Source organism: Rhincodon typus, chromosome 19, assembly GCF_021869965.1.
Source record: "Rhincodon typus isolate 14 chromosome 19, sRhiTyp1.1, whole genome shotgun sequence".
NCBI classification, from domain to species: domain Eukaryota; kingdom Metazoa; phylum Chordata; class Chondrichthyes; order Orectolobiformes; family Rhincodontidae; genus Rhincodon; species Rhincodon typus.
The window spans coordinates 30,626,085-30,646,397 of NC_063350.1; the positions used below are offsets into that span (position 1 = coordinate 30,626,085).

Sequence of the window (20,313 nt, forward strand, 5' to 3'; positions counted from 1 at the left end):
CTAACGTCTTTGAGTAACTGAAGATGCATAACTAGCTAAGGATTGGAAAGTGTTCATTTGGTTTGTCTTGCCAAGTAGGGAATCATTTGGGTTCTGGGATAGCTAAGGAGCTGTGAGAAGTGACAAGGTGAATTGATTCAAGTGAAATGGTAATGATGTAAAGTGTCACCATTATTCTGCATTTAGTCGTTTGTACTTTCTACTGTTACGTGTATGAATTTGTATAAATGTGAGATTGCAAAAGAACCACAAAGTGTATTATACTTTGTTATTTATACACAATTGTGCATAAATATAATTGAAAGACAATGCCCTATTGCGCTTCCAGTTGTGAGAAATAGCATGTCTTTGTTTGGAAGAGCATGTGCATATGAATGGATATGTCAGTCTGCCTGGAAAAATTAAGTAATATCTTGAATTGGTAAAACATAAAGAATGTGTGTAAAAATGAAATTATCTGATGACATTATCACAAATCAATAAAATAATTTTGAAATGTAGTCACCATTGTAACATGAGAAGCATGGCAAGCAACCTGTGCTTATCACATTCCCATAAAATCAATATGGTAATGACCAGTTCATTTCCATTTTTGTGTCCTGTTGATTGATACATAAATATTGGCCAAGGCACCAGGAGGAACTTCCACTGCTCCTTTTCAAAATAATGTCATGCGATCCTTTGCATTCACCTGAGCAGGCAGATAGGACCTTGTTTTAATGCCTAACCTAAAGATGACACATTGGATGCTGCTGTAGTTCTCCCTCAGTATTGCATTGGAATGTCAACTTGATTTTTATGCTCAAGCTCTGGAGTGAGACTTGAAATGTCATGTGACATGTTTATAGAGACCTATTCAATCTAGGTTCATCCAGCAATCTTTGTTACAACCGTTTGTGTCAGAAAATATTATAATTCCACGTGGTGGTTGTAATCAGGGTGATGCATTAATATTTATACTTGCAGTTCTGATGGGTTGCTACATAAATGATACCAATATTTGTTGGGCCAAATAAGAGTAATATTTTCATCTCTTCCCTTTCCTACCCTCCACCCTCCTTAAAACAAATCTGGTATTTAAAAACCCAGGTAATTTTAATTTTAATCTTTTGTTTTATCTTATTTCTCTTGTTGGGAACTCTGGTTTGACCGAAAACAATTAAATAATCCTAAATTCTGGTTTCTCAATCGGTTGTGTGAAAAGATTCAACTCTAGCAAATACCAAGAGTATTATCCAGTAAAATAAAACAAAACACTATGTTTCTTCTTTTAAAACTTATTGGGCTTGAACAAATTTAAAATGTCTAATTCTAATGAATAGCACAAAAAATCCTAATACTTCTCACTGTCTCATTTCTCAAGCATACAAGCTCCAGTCAGTGGATATATAGGACTGTTGAAGATGTTGATGAGACAACACAAACAAAAGTCAACACAGATAGTCTTTACAGTATTTCCGATCTATCAATGAATGATAAATCGTTAGATGTTCCAGCCAATCAAACAAAACCATGTGATCATATCATTGAGAGCAAACAGGAGGCAGGTATGTTGTGATTAATTACAAATGGAACTTGTTTGCTTAAACCATATTTTTAAACAGAAGTCTTGCATGTGTTCTATGTTGATTTATTTTTGAGATATTAAGTGCACAAAGTTTAAAATTTAGTTACATTGAACAATCAATGTAGTAGACTCCAATTAATTTCTGTTCAAATTGCTTTAACCCGAGTAGCATTTGATTGTGAAGAATAAACTGGTAAGGTGAAGTTTTTTTTGGCTCTATTTAAGTGACTGGCTTCAAACAAATAAGAGTTCCATGTAGATATGGTCATGGCATATGGAGATTTGTGCATGAAACTTGTGTACATTATCAGATCAAAGTTCAGCTGCCATACATTGATATTTTCAGACCAGTATCTAGGAAATGTAAACTTATTGTGCACTGATCCATGAAATTTGAACAGATCAAGTACCTTGGTAATAGCTTTTATGTCCTGTCAGCTTTTACAGCTGCTGTGGAAAGGAAGATGGTAAACCACTTCTGTTTTCACTTGTAAGCTGCATTTCTTCTCTGTGGGAACATGGTCATGCAATGCTTACGTGCAATGTTGTCTCTCACAGCTAGCTGCAATTGGTGTAAACTGTAAAATTGGCTGGGAAGGGAAGACTCCTTTTCAGCAGGTTTGGCTGACTGCCAGTTTCAAGACTGTATGCAGTTTCACAGTCAGCTTGCAGGTGACTGTCAGAGACTGTCACTTTCAGGCCTTGGTTTGATATTTGATACTCTTACTGTTAATGCAATTCCCTGGGCATTCTATTTTGTCATTAGAGAATGGTGAGGGTAGGGAGAAAAGCTGGTGATCTCTCTCCTGACATGGAGTGAAAAATGTTTATAAAATTTGTTTACTTGATATAAGGCCATCTATTGGAGCCCTTGAATTGTGCTCTAGGGAGTCTAACCATTTACTCAACTTGCACTTTCCACTCAAATAAAAGCAGAGTATTGTAGATGCTGGACATCTGAAATAAAAGCAGAATACTGGAGAAACCCAGCAGGTATTTTCTAAGGAAGAGTCATATTGGACTTGAAACATTGACTCTTTTTTGCTTCACAAAAGTTGCTGGACCTGCTGTACTTTATTAGCACTTGCTGTTTTTATTGCAATGACCACTGTCAGTTTTACATCCATACATGCGAAAATGTAAATTGCGATCATTTTCTAAATATCCTGTTTTCCATCAAAAGTCACTTTGTGTAATTAAAATCTCATGCAATTTTTAACTTCAATTAATGCCATTCTTGATTGTCTCTGAAGTTTTAGTGAACTCAAATGATTTTTAGTTATGAAATTGAGGAATTTCTTTATAAGGAGGATGTGGGTGAAGATGGAATGATAGAAAGTGAAGAATTTGTTTTATGCTTTGTTGCCTTTTTAGAATGCCCCAAACAATGTTTTCTTTCAGTTTTCTGTGTGCTAGGTCACTTACAAACTCCTCAAAGCACTATTTTTTTCTGAATGGGCAATTTACATTTTACAAATTACACCGTTAGAAATTTCTCCAGACAAACTGGCTAAGTTGTGTATGGCCTGTTTTTTTTTAATATCTTATCCACATCTTTAGAGGGAACATTGATCCCAAGAATGACAAGCAGTTAATTATTTTTTACATCTGGTCTTTACTTGTTTAGGCAAATGCCTGAAAGGTATTGCTCCAGATAAATTCATTGATTGGTTCAGATTAGGCATCTTGGTTCTTGGATCCTTTCAACTCTGTAGCAATACAGTGCTGTGTAGGTTTGTATAAAAAAAAAATCAATCCATGATCGCAGGCTTCCAAAATGAGGGCAGTTTCCTTTGGTTAATTCTGTAAATTTAACTTACCTCCCTAAGCTTGAACAGGCTTCCAGTGAGGTAGGGAGTCTTACTTCCAAGAAAGATCAAAGTCTGATTGCAGTTTGTAAATCTCACAAGTGAACAATTGAGCTTGTTTTAATGCATGAGGTAATCCTTTATCAATCCTTGCAGGCCTGCCACCGATCATTGATGGGGCGACCTCTCATGTCAACATGACTGTCGATAATGTGTATTTAGAGCATGGTGTTGTCTATGAGTATGTCAGTACAGTCGGCATAAAATGTCACGTCAAGGAAAAAATGGTGGAGCCTAAGGGATGCTTCAATTTAACTGCAAAGGTACAGATTAATTATATTTAAAGTATGAATTCTCATGCATGTTCCGAGAAATTTTATTTCCGTTATCAAAAAGATCACATAAATTGCAACAATAGCTTGCATAACAAAGATAAAGGACTAAGAAATGGCTTAAACTTCAAAGCCTCACTTTCAGATGACAGACTGTAGTCTAATAAATCGAAGTAGGTCTACAAATTTCAGTGACCATCACTGAACTCTTAACACAGGGCTGTTCCATTTAATTGCATTAGATTGAATACCAACTATTCCTGCCTTCTGAAGGCTAACTTGGAATTATGAAATCTTATTTTAAATTATTATGAAACCAATGAGCAATATTAAAACAAATGGTCCTATCTAAAATTGTAGTACATTTTACTAAGTCAATTAGTATGATTTCTTTTAAATCCCTTCAAATTTAAAGTCAACATTTGTCATCACCAAGAGTTAATCCATGCTGATGAAAGACTGAGTGGAGATGAAATAGCTATCTTTTTGGTGAGGAAGTGGTTTCTGGAAGGAATAGACAAGACAGAAAATTGTGGAGCCCCAAGTTAAATCATTTCATAAAGACTTTACTTTGAACCCAAGCCTGAAAGGGTTTGGAAATGTGGATGCTATGCTAATCTGGAGGCAAGGTGCTCTGTGAAAATGGCCAAAAACTTATTCGCTGCATAGGGTCGTTACAAGGTAAACATTATTAGGCATGAGATTACATAGAAAATAGGAGCAGATATCGGCCATTCAGCCCACTGAATCTCCTCCACTATTCAATATGATTATGGCTGATCATCCAATTCAGAAACTTATTCCTGCTTTCTCCCCATAGCCTTTGATCCCATAAGCCCTAAGAACTACATCTAATTCCTTCTTGAAAACCTTCATTGTTTTGACATCAACTCCTTTCTGTGGCAGAGAATTTCCCAGGCTCACTGCTCTCTAGGTGAAGAAATTTCTTCTCATCTCAGTCCTAAGTTCCTATCCCACATCCTTAAATTGTGACCCCAGTTCTGGATTCTCCAATCATCTAGAACATCCTTCCTGTGTTTACCCTATCTAGTCCTGTCAGAATTTTATAGGTTTCAAGAAATTGTACCCCTCATTCTTAACTCCAGTGAATATAGCCCTAATCACTCCAGTCTCCCTTCAGTGTTGGTAAATTATTCTGTTTCTGTCATGAAGGGAGTCTGAATGGTAGCAGTGTTGTTCCTCAATTATTGATGACATTTCATAGAGTTACTCTTTGGTATTGTTTGAATCAAAGATCTTCCCACCTCTGATTTCTCCACCATGATCCCTGGCTCCCCCACACCCACCAATATTCGGCAACTCCCTTTCCCAATTTTGATCGTGCTTCTCTCAAGTTCTTGCACAGCAGCTGCTGATGCAAAGCCATGAGCAAAGACACTCCATTGCACGAGCCGAACCTTTACAAGATAACTACAGTAACATTTCAGACAGCAGGTTGTTATCAAAACTCCTGGAACATGTCCAACAAACATTGGCAACCCTCCTGGAATTTAGTATCACTAGCATTTAGCATGTGGTTTCATTCTGTGAGGAAATGGATGAGTTTGATGGTCTTGCCAGATTGTTTCATATTTGTTGCAATTGCTTATATCCTATTGCCTTCAAGTTTTGCCAGCTAAAGTTATATTCCTGCTGACTGAGGTGGCTTTGATTGATAAATAGGGAAATCCCATTTGTTTATTGGCAAAGAAGAACTCTATTATGTGTCATGTTTATAATGAAAACATATTAAAGAACATTATTTCATTGTTTGAAATACATTCTTAACTGACGTTACTTATTATTTTAGATTTTGGAAGCTTTAGCAGCAGATGACCGTCAGTTTGTAAAGAACTGCAGAGGACTGATATCTTCTAGGAATTCTCTCATCTTTAAGCCTCAATTGGAATTCAGCCATCTGTGTGAGACCAAGCTCGATACCATTGGCCACAGAATTTCCAACTATTTGAAGGTAGATATAACAAATTTGTTTGCTAAATTATAGAATATGACCAGTAACATCTGATTAGTTGAAGTATCAGTTTCTATGGATTCTGCAATGGTACATTCTTATCATTGTTCAGTGTAGTTAAAAAACTTCTTGTATTTGTTCTGATTTTGCTTTAGTTTTCCTAAAGTTGTTTTTGGCTTTGGTTGGAGATGTGTTAATTAACTTCTTTATAGTATTGATGCCTCGAGCTGAATGTGTCGATTTACAGCCAAGCAAATTTCTCATTCACTCTGAACACTAAAAGGCCGCCCATTTATTGTAACGCACAGTCTATTTTCATTACGTGAGGCTGCAAGATTTTCACCAATATTTGGGGGATCACATTCTAATTGTGAGAGAAAATGTTGCAATATGTTCAGATAAGAATTAGAATTAGGTTTTATTGTCACGTGGACTCAAGCACTGGGATACAGAAGTACAGTGAAAAGTTTACAATGTCATCATTCATAGCACTATCTTAGGTATAAGGGACCTAGGTACACAAGGTAAAAAGTAGAAAAATAAAGGCATAAGTTAAAAGTTCAACATTATAATTCTTGTCAGTATAAAGTAGAAAATAAGAAATAAAATTAAAAGTTCCCAATTACAGTCTTTCTTTAGCCATGGTCCTGCAGTTACTTCACACTGGGATTTCCCCATGTGGGCTCGACCTGTTCCCCTGCGCTGGGCTCGATCTGTTCCCCTGCGCTGGGCTCGATCTCTCAATCGTCATGCCTCAATGCTGCCATCTTGCCACTGACCACCATTCAGACTCACCAGCTGCCTTGCCACAGGCTGCCAGAGTTCAACTCTGGTGCCGCTCTGGGCCTTGAGCCACTTCTGCGATGCCACTGACCATCAAAGTTCTACCCAGGCACATCAACTGCCTTGTGCCTGACCACCAAAATCCCTGCTCTGGGCCCCCAGCTGCTCCTGTCGCTGCCTCTGCTGCCACGACTGAGCTCCCTTCAGATGGTAGGTAGAGAAAAAGAACTAAAAATAGAAAAAAAGCGAGAAATTAAAAAGAGTGGATGAGCTCTGGCACAGGAGCTCTATTCTGCTGCCATCTTGGAATAAGAAAAGTCTTTTGGTTGCCAACTATAGTGCCATTGTAAAAGCATTTTTTGAAATTAGCTGGGGAAATCTTTATAAATTCTTAAAATTACTGTTGCACAAGAACAATGTCCCCAATTAAAATAAACTACATGCTGCTCTATCCATTTAGTACCTAAAATATGATTTTCCATGCTTTCATTTTATGGAAGAAGGTTTACTCAAAAATAGCCCCTTTTATCAGACATAACAGTAGAAGCAGATTCATGTTTTCTTTTAAAGTTAATGTTGAAAAATATTTGGGAAAAAAAAAGAAAGGATTTTGGCAATGACATAGGAATAGAATTTAGTGTATAGATCTTTGAAAGAACTGGCACAGACATAGTGGCTGAATAGTTAATTCCTGAAAACAACCAAACTAGTCAAGTGCATAAACAAACTCAATTCTGAACTGAAGGGAATTAAATTCTTTATCATCGAAGTGCTGTCTGTACATACTGCCCGGCATCTTCAAGATGAGTACGTGGTTTATCTTCTGTTTAAATTTTGGAAGCTGTGGAATCATGTGGATAACGTTCACAATGGTATCTTTTATTAAATCCTGTTCTTTGTGGTTGTCTTTAGTTTGCCCAGGAGTTGAAAAATAAAGCATGGCCCTCCTTCAAGCAAGCTTCACCCAAGTTACACCCATTAGACTGCACTGACTTCTGTCCAAGCAACTGTCATATTAATGTAATTGAAGTATCCTGTCCAAAAAGTACTACCTCTCTGGGAAGATCATTCAGCATACGCTTTGGTCGAAAAAATTCTTTCCTCGGCCTGGAACAAGATCACGGTAATAGAAAATTATTATCTGAAAATTTCAGTTTATTTAGTTTATGACTACATGAATTCCTGTTGAATGATTTGAATTACACCTCATTGACCAACTTCATTACATGTGACGAAAATGTGATCTGTGTTAGAGTTTCATAACGTTGACAGTCCTCTAGTACCAGTCTAAGTTTGCTTTTCGCTTTCGCAAATCAAGATTGTAAACGGCAGCAAGTTAACGACTGATAACAGAATGCATGATCGCATTCTCATCTGATATAATCACTCACTTGATGCTTTTCCAGCAGGCGTCACTAGATAATGATCAGAAACAGATGATTTCTAGTTTCTCTGGTGGCCAGTTGATGAGCAAATTATAGAATGCATACTGTTTTCATTGTTAGTATTTAAATCAAATAGAGATTAAGTATGGGTCCTCTTGGGTTTGTAACGCTGAGTAGCACCCAACTATTTTTGCATTGAGCCTCTGGAAGGATGCATCATTTGGCTTACAAACTTGTCCACACCTATCTCTTCCTTTTGTCCAGCTGTACCTAGTTGTCCTTGACATTAGAATATCTTCTTTATTTAGCTATACATGGTAGATCAAGATGCCTTTATTATCCTGGAGCTGTTATACACTTGTGCTCTCAATTTAAGCCTGTTTTATTCTTCCTGTTTCTTCTGTTGTCCCAACTCAATTTTACCTTTTCATTTAGCACTTTGAAATGGCCTATATAGTCAAAATGTGATAAAAGTGCTCCAAGTCTGTGTTCCTCATTCAATTTGTATCAGATCTTGTCTGGTCTGCTTTGTGCCAAATGTTCCCAGTTTTAGGTGTTTAATTATGGTGCTGTGAACAGAATATGTTGAAAATACTGAATAGGTCAAATAACATCTGGAGAAAAAAACAGTAAAGATTCTATGTTGATGACCTTTCAACAGAACTGAATTAAGTTAGCGATGTGACAGGTTTAAAACAATTACAGAGATCGGACGTGGGCTAGGGTAGCAAGGGAGGGAGTAACAGTGGGTGATGGCAGAAGTCACCAGGGCTGGATGGATTGTTCCTTAGGATGTTCAAGGCGGTCAGGGAGAAGTAGCAGATGCTTTGAGGATTATTCTTCAAACCTCACTAGACACAAGCGAGATGCTGGAGGAATGCAAATGCGGTCCCTTTATTTAAGAAAGGTACATAGGACATTACTAAACAATTATAGGCCAGTTAGCCTTATTTCAATTGTGGGGAAATTGTTGGAACCAATCTTGAGAGATCAGATAAACTGTTACTTAAAATGACATGGACTAGACAGTATGGTCAGCAATGGCTTTAAGGTAAGGTCATGCTTTACAAATTTGATTGCATTCTTTGAGGAATTGATAAGGAGGATTGATGAGGGTAGTGCAGTGGATGTTTCTACATGGATTTTCATAAGGTATTTGATAAGGTCCCACATAGCAGACTGGTCAAAAAAGTAAAAGCCTACAGGATACAGGGTAATATGTCAAATTGGATCTAAAGTTGGCTTTGTTACAGGAAACAAAGGGTATTAGTCAATGGCTGCCCTTGCGAATTGAAAGCTGTTTCAAGTGGTGTTCCGCAGCGCTTGGTGTTGGGACCCTTGCTGTTCGTTTTATACATTAATGATTTGGACTAGAATATGGGGGACTCAGCTGGGAAATTTGCAGACACAAGAATTGACCATGAAGTGGAGAGTGTAGAGGGGAACTGTAAGCTGCAAAATGATGCAGGTGGATTGGTGGATAATGTAGAGGATAGCTATAAGCTCTGAAATGATGTAGATATATTGATAGAGTGGGTAGGAAAGTGGCAGATGGAGTTCAACTCTTGATAAGTGTGAGGTAGTGCATTTTAGGAGGTCAAATAATAAAAAGGAATACACAATAATCAGGACTGTATTGATAGGGATAAATGAAGTGAGAGATCTTGGCATGCAAGTGCATAGATCCCTAAAGTTAGCAGTACAGGTAGATAATGTTGTAAAGAAGGCATATGGAATACTGTCCTTCATTGGCAGAGGTGTTGAATTCAAAAGCAGGGACACAATGATGAAACTGTATAAGACATTGGTGAGGCCACAACTGGAGTATTGTGTGCGGTTCTGGTCACCACATTACAGGAAGGATGTAATTGCTCTGGAGAGTGCGGAGAAGATTTATCAGAATATTACCTTGGCCTGAGAATTGTACCTAATAGGAGAGATCGGAGAGATTGAGGTTGTTTTCCATGGAACAGAGAACACTGAAGGGTGACACGATTGAGGTATGCAAAATTATGAGGGGTAGAGATAGACAGGAGGAACCTGTTTCCCTTAGCAGAAAGTTCAAAAATCAGGGATCATAGATTCAATCTTAGTGGCAGAAGGATCAGAGGGGACGTGGGGAAAATCTTTCCATGCTGTGGGTGGCAGGTGCCTGGAATTTGCTGCCTGAGTTGGTGGTGGAGGCAGGGATCCTAAATGCCTTTTAAAAAGCACCTGGATCCACACCTTCAGTGCTGTAAGCTGCAGGGCCACATGCAGGATGATGGGATTAGAAAGGGCATTTTTGGGTCAGCGTGGACAAGATGGGGTGAATGGCCCCCTTCTACGCTGTATCATTTCTATGATCCTATTACCAGTACCCGATCTCTGCAAAAAAATGGGAGTACCTAAAGTTAGTGTACTGTGTTATCAGAACGTTGTAGAGCACTGAATCAAAATATGATAAACAATTCTTTGAGCTTGCATTTGAGCTTTATTGAAACAAGCTAAGACCAGAGTGGCATGGAGAATCAAAATGGCAAATGACTGGTAGCTGTGAATCACCCTTGTGGAATGACTAGAGATCTACAATAATGCCATCCTCTAGCTTGTGTTTTATCTTCTCAATATAGAAGAGACTGCATTATGAGTAGGAAATATAGTATCCAAAATCAAAACATGTAAAAGTAAATCACTGCTTCCCTTGGAAAGAACACTTTGGATCTTGGATCATGGGAAAGGCAGAGGTGATAAAAATTTGATATGTTATAGGTAATTTTAAATCTGAGATTGGTGGAGTTTTGCTAGACAAGGATGTAAATTGATGTGGAGCCAGAGTAGTGAGTAGAGTTAAAATGCAAATCAGCCAGGATTTAATGAGTTCTGAGGAAGGATCACCAGATCCGAAACATTAACTCTGACTTTTTTAATCACGGATGCTGCCAGACCTGCTGAGCTTTTCGAGCAGCTTCTGTTTTTGTTCCTGATTTACGGCATCCACAGTTCTTTCAGTTTTTATTTAAGATTTAATGAATGGTGGACCAGGCCCACAGAAATTTTCTGCAGAAGGTAAGATTTATACCCATATTTTGCAGCAAAAATGTATGTTCAGTTGTTGAATAAATCTTGAAAAATAGGGAAAAATAGTCATCCTCAGCCTGTTAATTGTACATGTGTAGGAATGAAAATGATCTTTGAAACAGTTCTTGGAAATGGAAAACTTTTTTTAAGGATCAAATTTTATGGAAAATATGATTTCAAGTAAATTTTTGTCAGGGGAAAATATGATCTTGTTGAGTTTTTTTTCTTTTTACTGGCCATTTTTATTGAACATAATCTTGAATATTGAATAATAGCTAAAAGACTACTCAAAGACAAATCATGTGAATTAAAATTATTAAACTTATCCATATTATTAAACATTGGATTGATTAAATGCTGTTTTTCTTTCAGAAGCAGTTCCCTTTTCTTGCAACCTGGAGTTAATTCTCAAAAGTTGAAAATTGCATGGTTCTGAACAGAACCAGCCTCGCCAGGCATAAATGCATTGTTATTGTCTGAGTCAGGCAGTTAATTGGACCAATTCTGATTAGAAGTGCAGGAAATTCAAACTATCAGTTGAGAGACCTACAGCTAGGGTTCCTGGCTGTTGGTTCCAGCTGTTATATTTTCTGACGGAGGGAAAATCCAAAAATTCCAATGGAAAGTTCACAAAATCTTGTAAACATACTTGGGACTACGCCCTAGCCCACGACTTGCTCCCTTCATACTTTATAATCTCAATCTAGTCAGGGGGCAAAAGTCTGGCTGGGGGAGTATGATGAGGGAAAATATGAAGTTGTTCACTTTACGAAGGAGAATAAAGAAATAGTTTACTTTAACGGAAAATGACTGCAGAATTCCAAGGCGCGGAAGGATTTAGATATTCTGGCTCATGCACCACAAAAAGTTAGTGTGCAGCACCAATGTGTGCAGGAGGGTTTCCTGACACAGTATGTAGATAGGCCAACAAGAGGCGAGGCCACATTGGATTTGGTACTGGGTAATGAACCAGGCCAGGTGTTAGATTTGGAGGTAGGTGAGCACTTTGGTGATAGTGACCACAATTCGGTTACGTTTACTTTAGCGATGGAAAGGGATAGGTATATACTGCAGGGCAAGAGTTATAGCTGGGGGAAAGGCAATTATGAGGCGATTAGGCAAGATTTAGGATGCATAGGATGGAGAAGGAAACTGCAGGGGCTAGGCACAATTGAAATGTGGAGCTTGTTCAAGGAACAGCTACTGCGTGTCCTTGAGAAGTATGTACCTGTCAGGCAGGGAGGAAGTGGTCGAGCGAGGGAACCGTGGTTTACTAAAGAAGTTGAATCTCTTGTCAAGAGGAAGAAGGAGGCTTATGTAAAGATGAGGCGTGAAGGCTCAGTTAGGGCACTTGAGAGTTACAAGTTAGCCAGGAAGGACCTAAAGAGAGAGCTAAGAAGAGCCAGGAGGGGACATGAGAAGTCTTTAGCAGGTAGGATCAAGGAAAACCCTAAAGCTTTCTATAGATATGTCAAGAATAAAAGAATGACGAGAGTAAGATTGGGGCCGGTCAAGGACAGTAGTGGGAAGTTGTGCGTGGAGTCCGAAGAGATAGGAGAGGCGCTAAATGAATATTTTTCGTCAGTATTCACACAGGAAAAAGATAATGTTGTCGAGGAGAATACTGAGATACAGGCTCTTAGACTGGACGGGATTGAGGTTCATAAGGAGGAGGTGTTAACAATTCTGGAAAGTGTGAAAATAGCTAAGTCCCCTGGGCCGGATGGGATTTATCCTAGGATTCTCTGGGAAGCTAGGGAGGAGATTGCAGAGCCTTTGGCTTTGATCTTTATGTCATCATTGTCTACAGGAATAGTGCCAGAAGACTGGAGGATAGCAAATGTTGTTCAAGAAGGGGAGTAGAGACAACCCTGGTAATTATAGACCAGTGAGCCTTACTTCGGTTGTGGGTAAAGTGTTGGAAAGGATTATAAGAGATAGGATTTATAATAATCTAGAAAGGAATAATTTGATTAGGGATAGTCAACATGGTTTTGTGAAGGGTAGGTCGTGCCTCACAAACCTTATTGAGTTCTTTGAGAAGGTGACCAAATAGGTGGATGAGGGTAAAGCGGTTGATGTGGTGTATATGGATTTCAGTAAAGCATTTGATAAGGTTCTCCACAGTAGGCTATTGCAGAAAATACGGAGGCATGGGATTGAGGGTGATTTAGCGGTTTGGCTCAGAAATTAGCTAGCTGTAAGAAGACAGAGGGTGGTGGTTGATGGGAAATGTTCATCCTGGAGTTCAGTTACTAGTGGTGTACCGCAAGGATCTGTTTTGGGCCACTGCCATTTGTCATTTTTATAAATGACCTGGATGAGGGCGTAGAAGGATGGATTAGTAAATTTGCGGATGACACTAAAGTCGGTGGAGTTGTGGATAGTGCGGAAGGATTTTGCAGGTTACAGAGGTACATAGATAAGCTGCAGAGCTGGGCTGAGAGGTGGCAAATGGAGTTTAATGCGGAAAAGTGTGAGGTGATTCACTTTGGAAGGAGTAACAGGAATACAGAGTACTGGGTTAATGGTAAGATTCTTGGTAGTGTGGATGAGCAGAGAGATCTCGGTGTCCGTGTGCATCGATCCCTGAAAGTTGCCACCCAGGTTGACAGGGTTGTTAAGAAGGTGCACGGTGTGTTAGGTTTTATTGGTAGAGGGATTGAGTTTCGGACCCATGAGGTCATGTTGCAGCTGTACAAAACTCTGGTGCGGCCGCACTTGGAGTATTGCATACAGTTCTGGTCGCCGCATTATAGGAAGGATGTGGAAGCATTGGAAAGGGTGCAGAGGAGATTTACCAGGATGTTGCCTGTTATGGAGGGGAGGTCTTATGAGGAAAGGCTGAGGGACTTGAGGCTGTTTTTGTTAGAGAGAAGAAGATTAAGAGGTGACTTAATAGAGACATACAAGATGATCAGAGGATTAGATAGGGTGGACAGCGAGAGCCTTTTTCCTCAGATGGTGATGGCTAGCATGAGGGGACATAGCTTTAAATTGAGGGGTGATAGATATAGGACAGATGTCAGAGGTAGGTTCTTTACTCAGAGAGCAGTAAGGGCGTGGAATGCCCTGCCTGCAACGGTAGTAGACTCACCAACTTTAAGGGCATTGAAATGATCATTGGATAAACATATGGATGATAATGGAATAGTGTAGGTTAGATGGGCTTCAGATTGGTTTCACAGGTCGGCGCAACATCGAGGGCCGAAGGGCCTGACTGCGCTGTAATGTTCTATGTTCTATGTTCTAACACCTAATCATGAAGACTCCTGGGGATGTTGTCCTTTATTATGAGAGGCATTGAACACAAATGAAAAAGTTTTATGCTTCAGGTCGAGGGGCATGGGTGAGACTGTATCTCAAATACAGTGTGTAGTTTTGGTCTCCTTATTGGAGGCAGTTCAGAATAGGTTCACTAGATTGTTATCTGAAACGAGTGAAAGATTGGATAACGTGGATTTATTTCTATTGGTTTTAGAAGAGTGAAGGCTGATTTGATTGAATATGATCTTGATGGTTTTGACAAGGTTAATGTGGAAAAAAGTCTTTATCATGAGTCTGTCCAGAAGTAGGTTTTAAAATTAGGGATCACCCTTTCAGGATGAAGCTGAGAATTTTTTTCTCAGAGAGTTGATCGATTTATGAACTCTGCCTCAAAAGGTAGTGGAGGCTGGCTCTTTGAATGTTTTTAAAACAAACGTAGCTAAATTCTTGTTAGGCAGGGTAATCAAGGACGGGATGTGGAATGTGGCGGGAATGTGGAATTCGAAACACAAGCAGATGAACCATCATCTTATTGAATGGCTTCACAAACTTGAGCAATGAACCTTCAGGGGAGGGGAATGTGATTTCCAATACAAACTTACACCAGCTTTGTGCAGCACTATACCACTGCCAGAAAAAGTGGCTAGAATTGGCTCCTACCTGAATAACTTTGCTACGTTGAAAGGTTTTGCCCCTTCAGCCAAAGAAATAGCTTCCAAGTAGCATGGAGAGCCAATGTAAAGTTTGTCTATCCACTTTGTTTTGTTACGGAAGAGGGATGGGATAAAGGACTTTAATACTTACATTTTTGATTTGTTTTTTTGAGAATTGTGTATTCACTCAAAGAATAAAAGCATGGAGCTACGTTTTGCTGTGAACAGCAAATTTATATACAATTTATATTTTAAAGTATAGAATTATGCTGAGGTAGTTATGGGTAACAGACAAACTGATTAAATACACCATAGAGCACATCAAATAACAAATATGGTCAAGACAGATCCCATGGATTTCTCAGCATTTCATTAGCTGTCAGTGACACTGTGGATCATCATTAAGTCTCATTAAAACCTTTCAAGGGATTCCTATTTCTTCTCTTCCAAAGACCTAGCTTTAACTCCCTCAAAATCTACTCTATCGTAGATTGCCTCAATGACTGCCCATATCTGGTAGTTCACTATCTCAATTAATGTTATTTTCCTGTTGCCTCAGGAAACTGCTCTTCAGCATCTACTCACAAATACAATTTCAGCTTGTGCCTGGACCACTACTTTCACTAACCTGAGACTTTGTGTGTGCTTCTCTAAGCTTTAATTTTGTTCAGCTGCACCAAGTAACTCCTGCATTTGGACTTCTTTCACCTCACTCTCTACTGCATTGAATTATTAAGCTTCTCCTGAATGCCCCAAATCTCCCATTGGCTCCGAAGACTTTCCCTGTATCCTATTTCCCATAATTTATTGCACCTACTAGCTCTTAGGACTTCTCCTGAGTTCTAAGTGCACGGAGCTATCAAATGACTCCTGGAACTTTTCCCTGAGCTCCAACTGCACTGCTGCTTATCATTGTCTCTGACTATAAATGACTCCAAGCCTTGAACTGCTTTTGATTTCAGAGATGGGGGGTTTGTCTTACGAAGTGAGATTGAGCGGTTTAGGCCTGTACTCTCCGGAGTTTAGAAGAATGAGAGGAGACCTGATTGAGATATATAAGATGCTAAAGGGGATTGACACAGTTGATAAACGAAGGATGTTACCTCATGGGGTAACCTAGAACAAGAAGTCATAGTTTTAAGATAAGTGATAGCAGATTTAAAACAGAGAAGAGGAGAAATTATTTCTGTCAAAGGTTGTGAATCTGTGGAATTCATTACTCCAGAGTGTGGTAGATACTGGGACTTTGAGTAAATTTGAGGAAGAGATGGACATATTCTAAATTAGTAATGGGTTGAAAGGTTATGGAGAGTTGGCGGGAGAGTGGAGTTAATGCCAAGATGAGATCACCCATGATTGTAATGAATGGCAGTGCAGACCCGAGATGCTTGCTCCTGCTTCTAGCTCTTATGTTCTAATATTGGTGGCCTTTGAACTACTTTGAGTTATTTATTGAAAATCTTGCAACAAATCCTGCCTTTATTCCTAGGCAGGTGTGGATCCAGCCACTATTGTAACAGGCAAATGTAGTAACCACTGGAACATCCAGTTACTTGAATGTTACAATATTCCCAGATTGTTGGCTTATACAGTACAATTAGATGCAAAAAGATGTGGATTTCATCGCACCAAATATCTTGCATATAAGTTGCTGTGAGACATTTAATAGACTTACCTGTGGAAATTTCTAGTAACTGGGGAGCAAATCTGGTGTTGCATCCTCTATGGATATCTGTGGTATTGATGACAGATCAATCAGCAGACCAGTTCTGTACAAGGCGAAGAAGAATAATCATGACATATTATTAATGATGTGACATCAAGTAAAAGGAAACAATTGAAAATTTTGCAATATAAATTTACTTAGGGCTTCATATTTGTTCATGAGAAAATTCCGAGCTAGAGGTGTTGGGTAGAGTTTCCTACTCATGAAGGTAAAATCTCACATCCTGAATACATTAGCTCTCACTTTTTCATCTGCCCTTAGAACATGACTAGCAGGCAATTACCCTAAGATCATATCATTACAGTGATTTCTGAATAGGTTCCATTTGGCAACAGCTCAGCCAATTGAGGAGCTTAACATCACTGATTCCAACTTCTGGTATTCCATATTTACCTTTGTACTAACAGATATCAGAATTTCAATTTTACCCTGTAATAATATGAGCAGTGACAGAATTGCTGTTGTTAGTACAGCAAATGTTGGGCCACTGACAGGATGTTGAGAATATTCTGTGCATATTATAGACAAGTTACTTTCAGGGATCATTTAGTTTATGCTGTATCCATCTGATAGGGACTAAAGTTTCTTCTTATTGTTGGAATCACCTGTTTGCACTCATATTTGGAATTTACACTTATTTACTTTCCTCATCTGCAGATAGATTCTGTGCTCCATCTAGCTGCATCTTGCTGCTTGTTACAGAAGCTTTATGTGATTGTAGCTGATTTTGACCATCAAAACTGGATTTAGAATTTATTCCTCAGATTGATGGATCAACGTTTTAGGCTGGCAACACTGGGCGATCGATGTAGCTCAATTTACATATTGCTCATTGTGTGTTTAATATTCATTATCAAAAACAGATGTCAAGTGACATCTGTGGAGAGAAATCAGAGTTAACTTTTTAGGTCCAGTGATCCTTCTTCAGAACAAATATTCAATGGTGCTTTTATCGCTGGCGAAATAGCTGAATGAATGTCACTGAAAGTTGTTTTTTTATGCAGGAATTATAAATCCTATGAACTACACTCGGCACAGTATCACCACTATGGCAGCACCCCAATGGAAGTGTCTAATAATGGAGGAGGGAGAAATAGATCAACAGAAGAATCCAGAGGAGTTGGTTAATCAGAATGGAGAAGTGTCTCAAGAAAGTGGAGGCTTGAGTTTTCTATTAAAGCAGGAAGATCTGGAGATTCAGTACACTTTCTTCCAGCTTTTTATTAAACTGGAGAATTCTTTGAAAGAAATGAAACAATATGTAATGCAAATAAATGTGTAAGTAATCAGTGACAATGAATTGAGTATTAATCATTGATCATTCTGCAAAGCTGAGCATTTTTTTGTTGCAATATAATTGCTTATGAATAGCCTGATAGTTATTGAATGATTTTGCAGCAACAATAGATTTTGAGAATTGCATGACTTTTTTGTCTTTCATTTCTTGGCTCCACTAACCATCCTACTCCAAAACAAAATTATTTATTTTCCAACTGTGAGGTAATCTCATCTCCCATATCATTCCGCGCATGCTGATCTCTTCAGAGCTTTTAGAATATGCTCGGCGAATCCTGGGCTGATTTGTCTTATTGATTTTTTTTTTGATGCAAAACCTGCTTTTAAATCTTTCTTTCTTTTAGTTTTCTAACTGGTGGCATTGGATAGTGAGCCATTGTTTCACTGCTGGGTGAGATAATGCAACAGATTAGGGATTAGTTCTGAGTATTTGGTCCAATTGGTTCATGCAGCTATTTACTGCTTTAACTGACCTGAGCAGACAGCTAACTACAAATCTAATTTTCAATAACAATTCAGAAATTTGATGGTAAACTCACCATATATTAATCTTCAGAAATGAACAGTGAAAGAAATTGATCATTTTCTTCTACAGTATTGTGTACTTTTGCTACCATTTCTGTGGAGCTACTTTGGGTATTGTGTTTCTAAAAATTACTTTTTGGCTAGCCCAATAGGATTTCCAGTGACACAGTTAACAGGATACTAAACTCAGAAAGGATAAGCATCAATTAAGTTCCAAATTCTGATTTCTGAACTTGGTCCATCAAGAAGCCCCAATGTTCAACTGATGAATATGGAATATTTGTACATTTACTGAATTAAGGTTTGACAGTCATATGAATCAATCTTTCTTATGTTGAACTACAGTTTTTGCCTGTAAGTTGTGAGACACGTGTCATTAAACTACAAGAAGTGGTGCCCAATCCATTTGAAATGCAAGCTGATTATTTCCAGCTGGTTTGACCAAGAAAGGGAAGATTATTTCCACATGCAAAGCATTTATTTTCGATTGGCCAGTAATATTGTTTCTGTCTGTCTGCAGCCTCCTGTCCTCAATAACTGAGCCTGCGCAGTCTGAGACTTCGGAGCACAGTTCATCAGACCTCACACTTCACCCATCCGTTCTGATGGAAGAAAATGATATTGACAAAGCTGAACACTGTGGAACAAAGAGAGTCTGCTTTGTGGTGAATGAGGAAGAGCAGGATGACTCTGGACATGACACAACAAGTTATAGGGATTCCTACAGGTACAAATCTCTCAGTTTCCTTAATGATATACTAGCAGCCAAGCATTAGTTTCTGATGGGTCTTTCAGTGATTAATTGATTTAAACAGATATTGTAAGTTCATGGTTTAAGCACAGAATAATACAGCCCAGATATGAGGCTTATACCAGATTTTTATCTTCACCTTGGCCACTTTGCCTCATTTCTTTCTCCTGCTTGCTCATTGCACCACTTAATATTCTTTCTTGAAATTGTGCCATTGACCATTCCCTGGCTGGCTGAATTTCTGGTAGGATTCTATGGATCAGGTTTTATTCATCAGCTTTTCGATAAGATTTAATCTTGAGTGATTATAGAACAATTAATCTGTAGGGAAATTTTCTATGTCTCATATTCGGGCCTCCTCCTAATTATGCACTCTATTTATCCAGATGAAATTGTAAACTCATTTTGTGGGAAATTACTGGTCAAACCAATAAACTACTTATGCATAACAACCATTGGGACAGCAACTTCCGCTATAGTTTACAAGGCGTTTCAAAAGTATGTTTTTTAATGAATTATTCATTCATAAAATAATTGCTGTCTAAATGGTTGTCTATATCTTCAAATTGATAAATTAATTTGGATGTGGAATAACTTGTACAATCAGATCCATGATATATTTGAAATAAGAGAGGATTGATTCAATACTTTCATCCAGCCTGATTCAGCTCAGTTGTGCCTGGTGTGTTACAGTAGCATGAATGTTTCACATTAAGCATATATTAACTGCAATACCTATTGTCATTCTTCATTTCTATAATTCTGATTTCTAACAATTATTCTATAATGTTAAAAACCTTTGTTGTAACTCTCCCAACGTATGTTCTACTCTTGGGTACTTTGCCAATCTCTTCTCCCACCAACTGGTACCCCCTTGCCCACTATTGTCCCCAACTGGAATTGAACACATTTCTAATAGTTTGGGACTGTTGAATCATGGATTTACTGCAGTCAGTGTACTTGCTTGCTTCTTATTTTTCCTATTTTTGGGAGTGTTGTAAAATTATGCATCAGAGAAGAGACAATAGATAACCAAATTTCATGTTGTACTGCTTGCAACTCTGCCACCCTACCCATTCATACTTTGGCAGTTACCCGTAGGTGCAAATAACTGAACTGTTGCCAATTAAATCGTGAAATTATGTGCCCTGCATGTTTTGAAACCCCTGATCACATTGCCAACAATGA

At 38.5% G+C, this 20,313-nt stretch overlaps 1 protein-coding gene across 2 annotated transcripts in view; it reads left to right on the forward strand.

Moving 5' to 3' along the window:
• Positions 1–20,313, forward strand: part of prex1 (phosphatidylinositol-3,4,5-trisphosphate-dependent Rac exchange factor 1) — a 220,540-nt gene that overhangs the window by 167,012 nt on the left and 33,215 nt on the right. For both annotated transcript variants that reach the window (XM_020527744.2, XM_048608419.1), the window contains 6 exons: positions 1,364–1,547; positions 3,532–3,698; positions 5,518–5,679; positions 7,375–7,585; positions 17,558–17,831; positions 18,895–19,101. In XM_020527744.2, the coding sequence (XP_020383333.1) occupies positions 1,364–1,547; positions 3,532–3,698; positions 5,518–5,679; positions 7,375–7,585; positions 17,558–17,831; positions 18,895–19,101 (1,205 nt within the window). The remainder of the gene's footprint in view (positions 1–1,363; positions 1,548–3,531; positions 3,699–5,517; positions 5,680–7,374; positions 7,586–17,557; positions 17,832–18,894; positions 19,102–20,313) is intronic.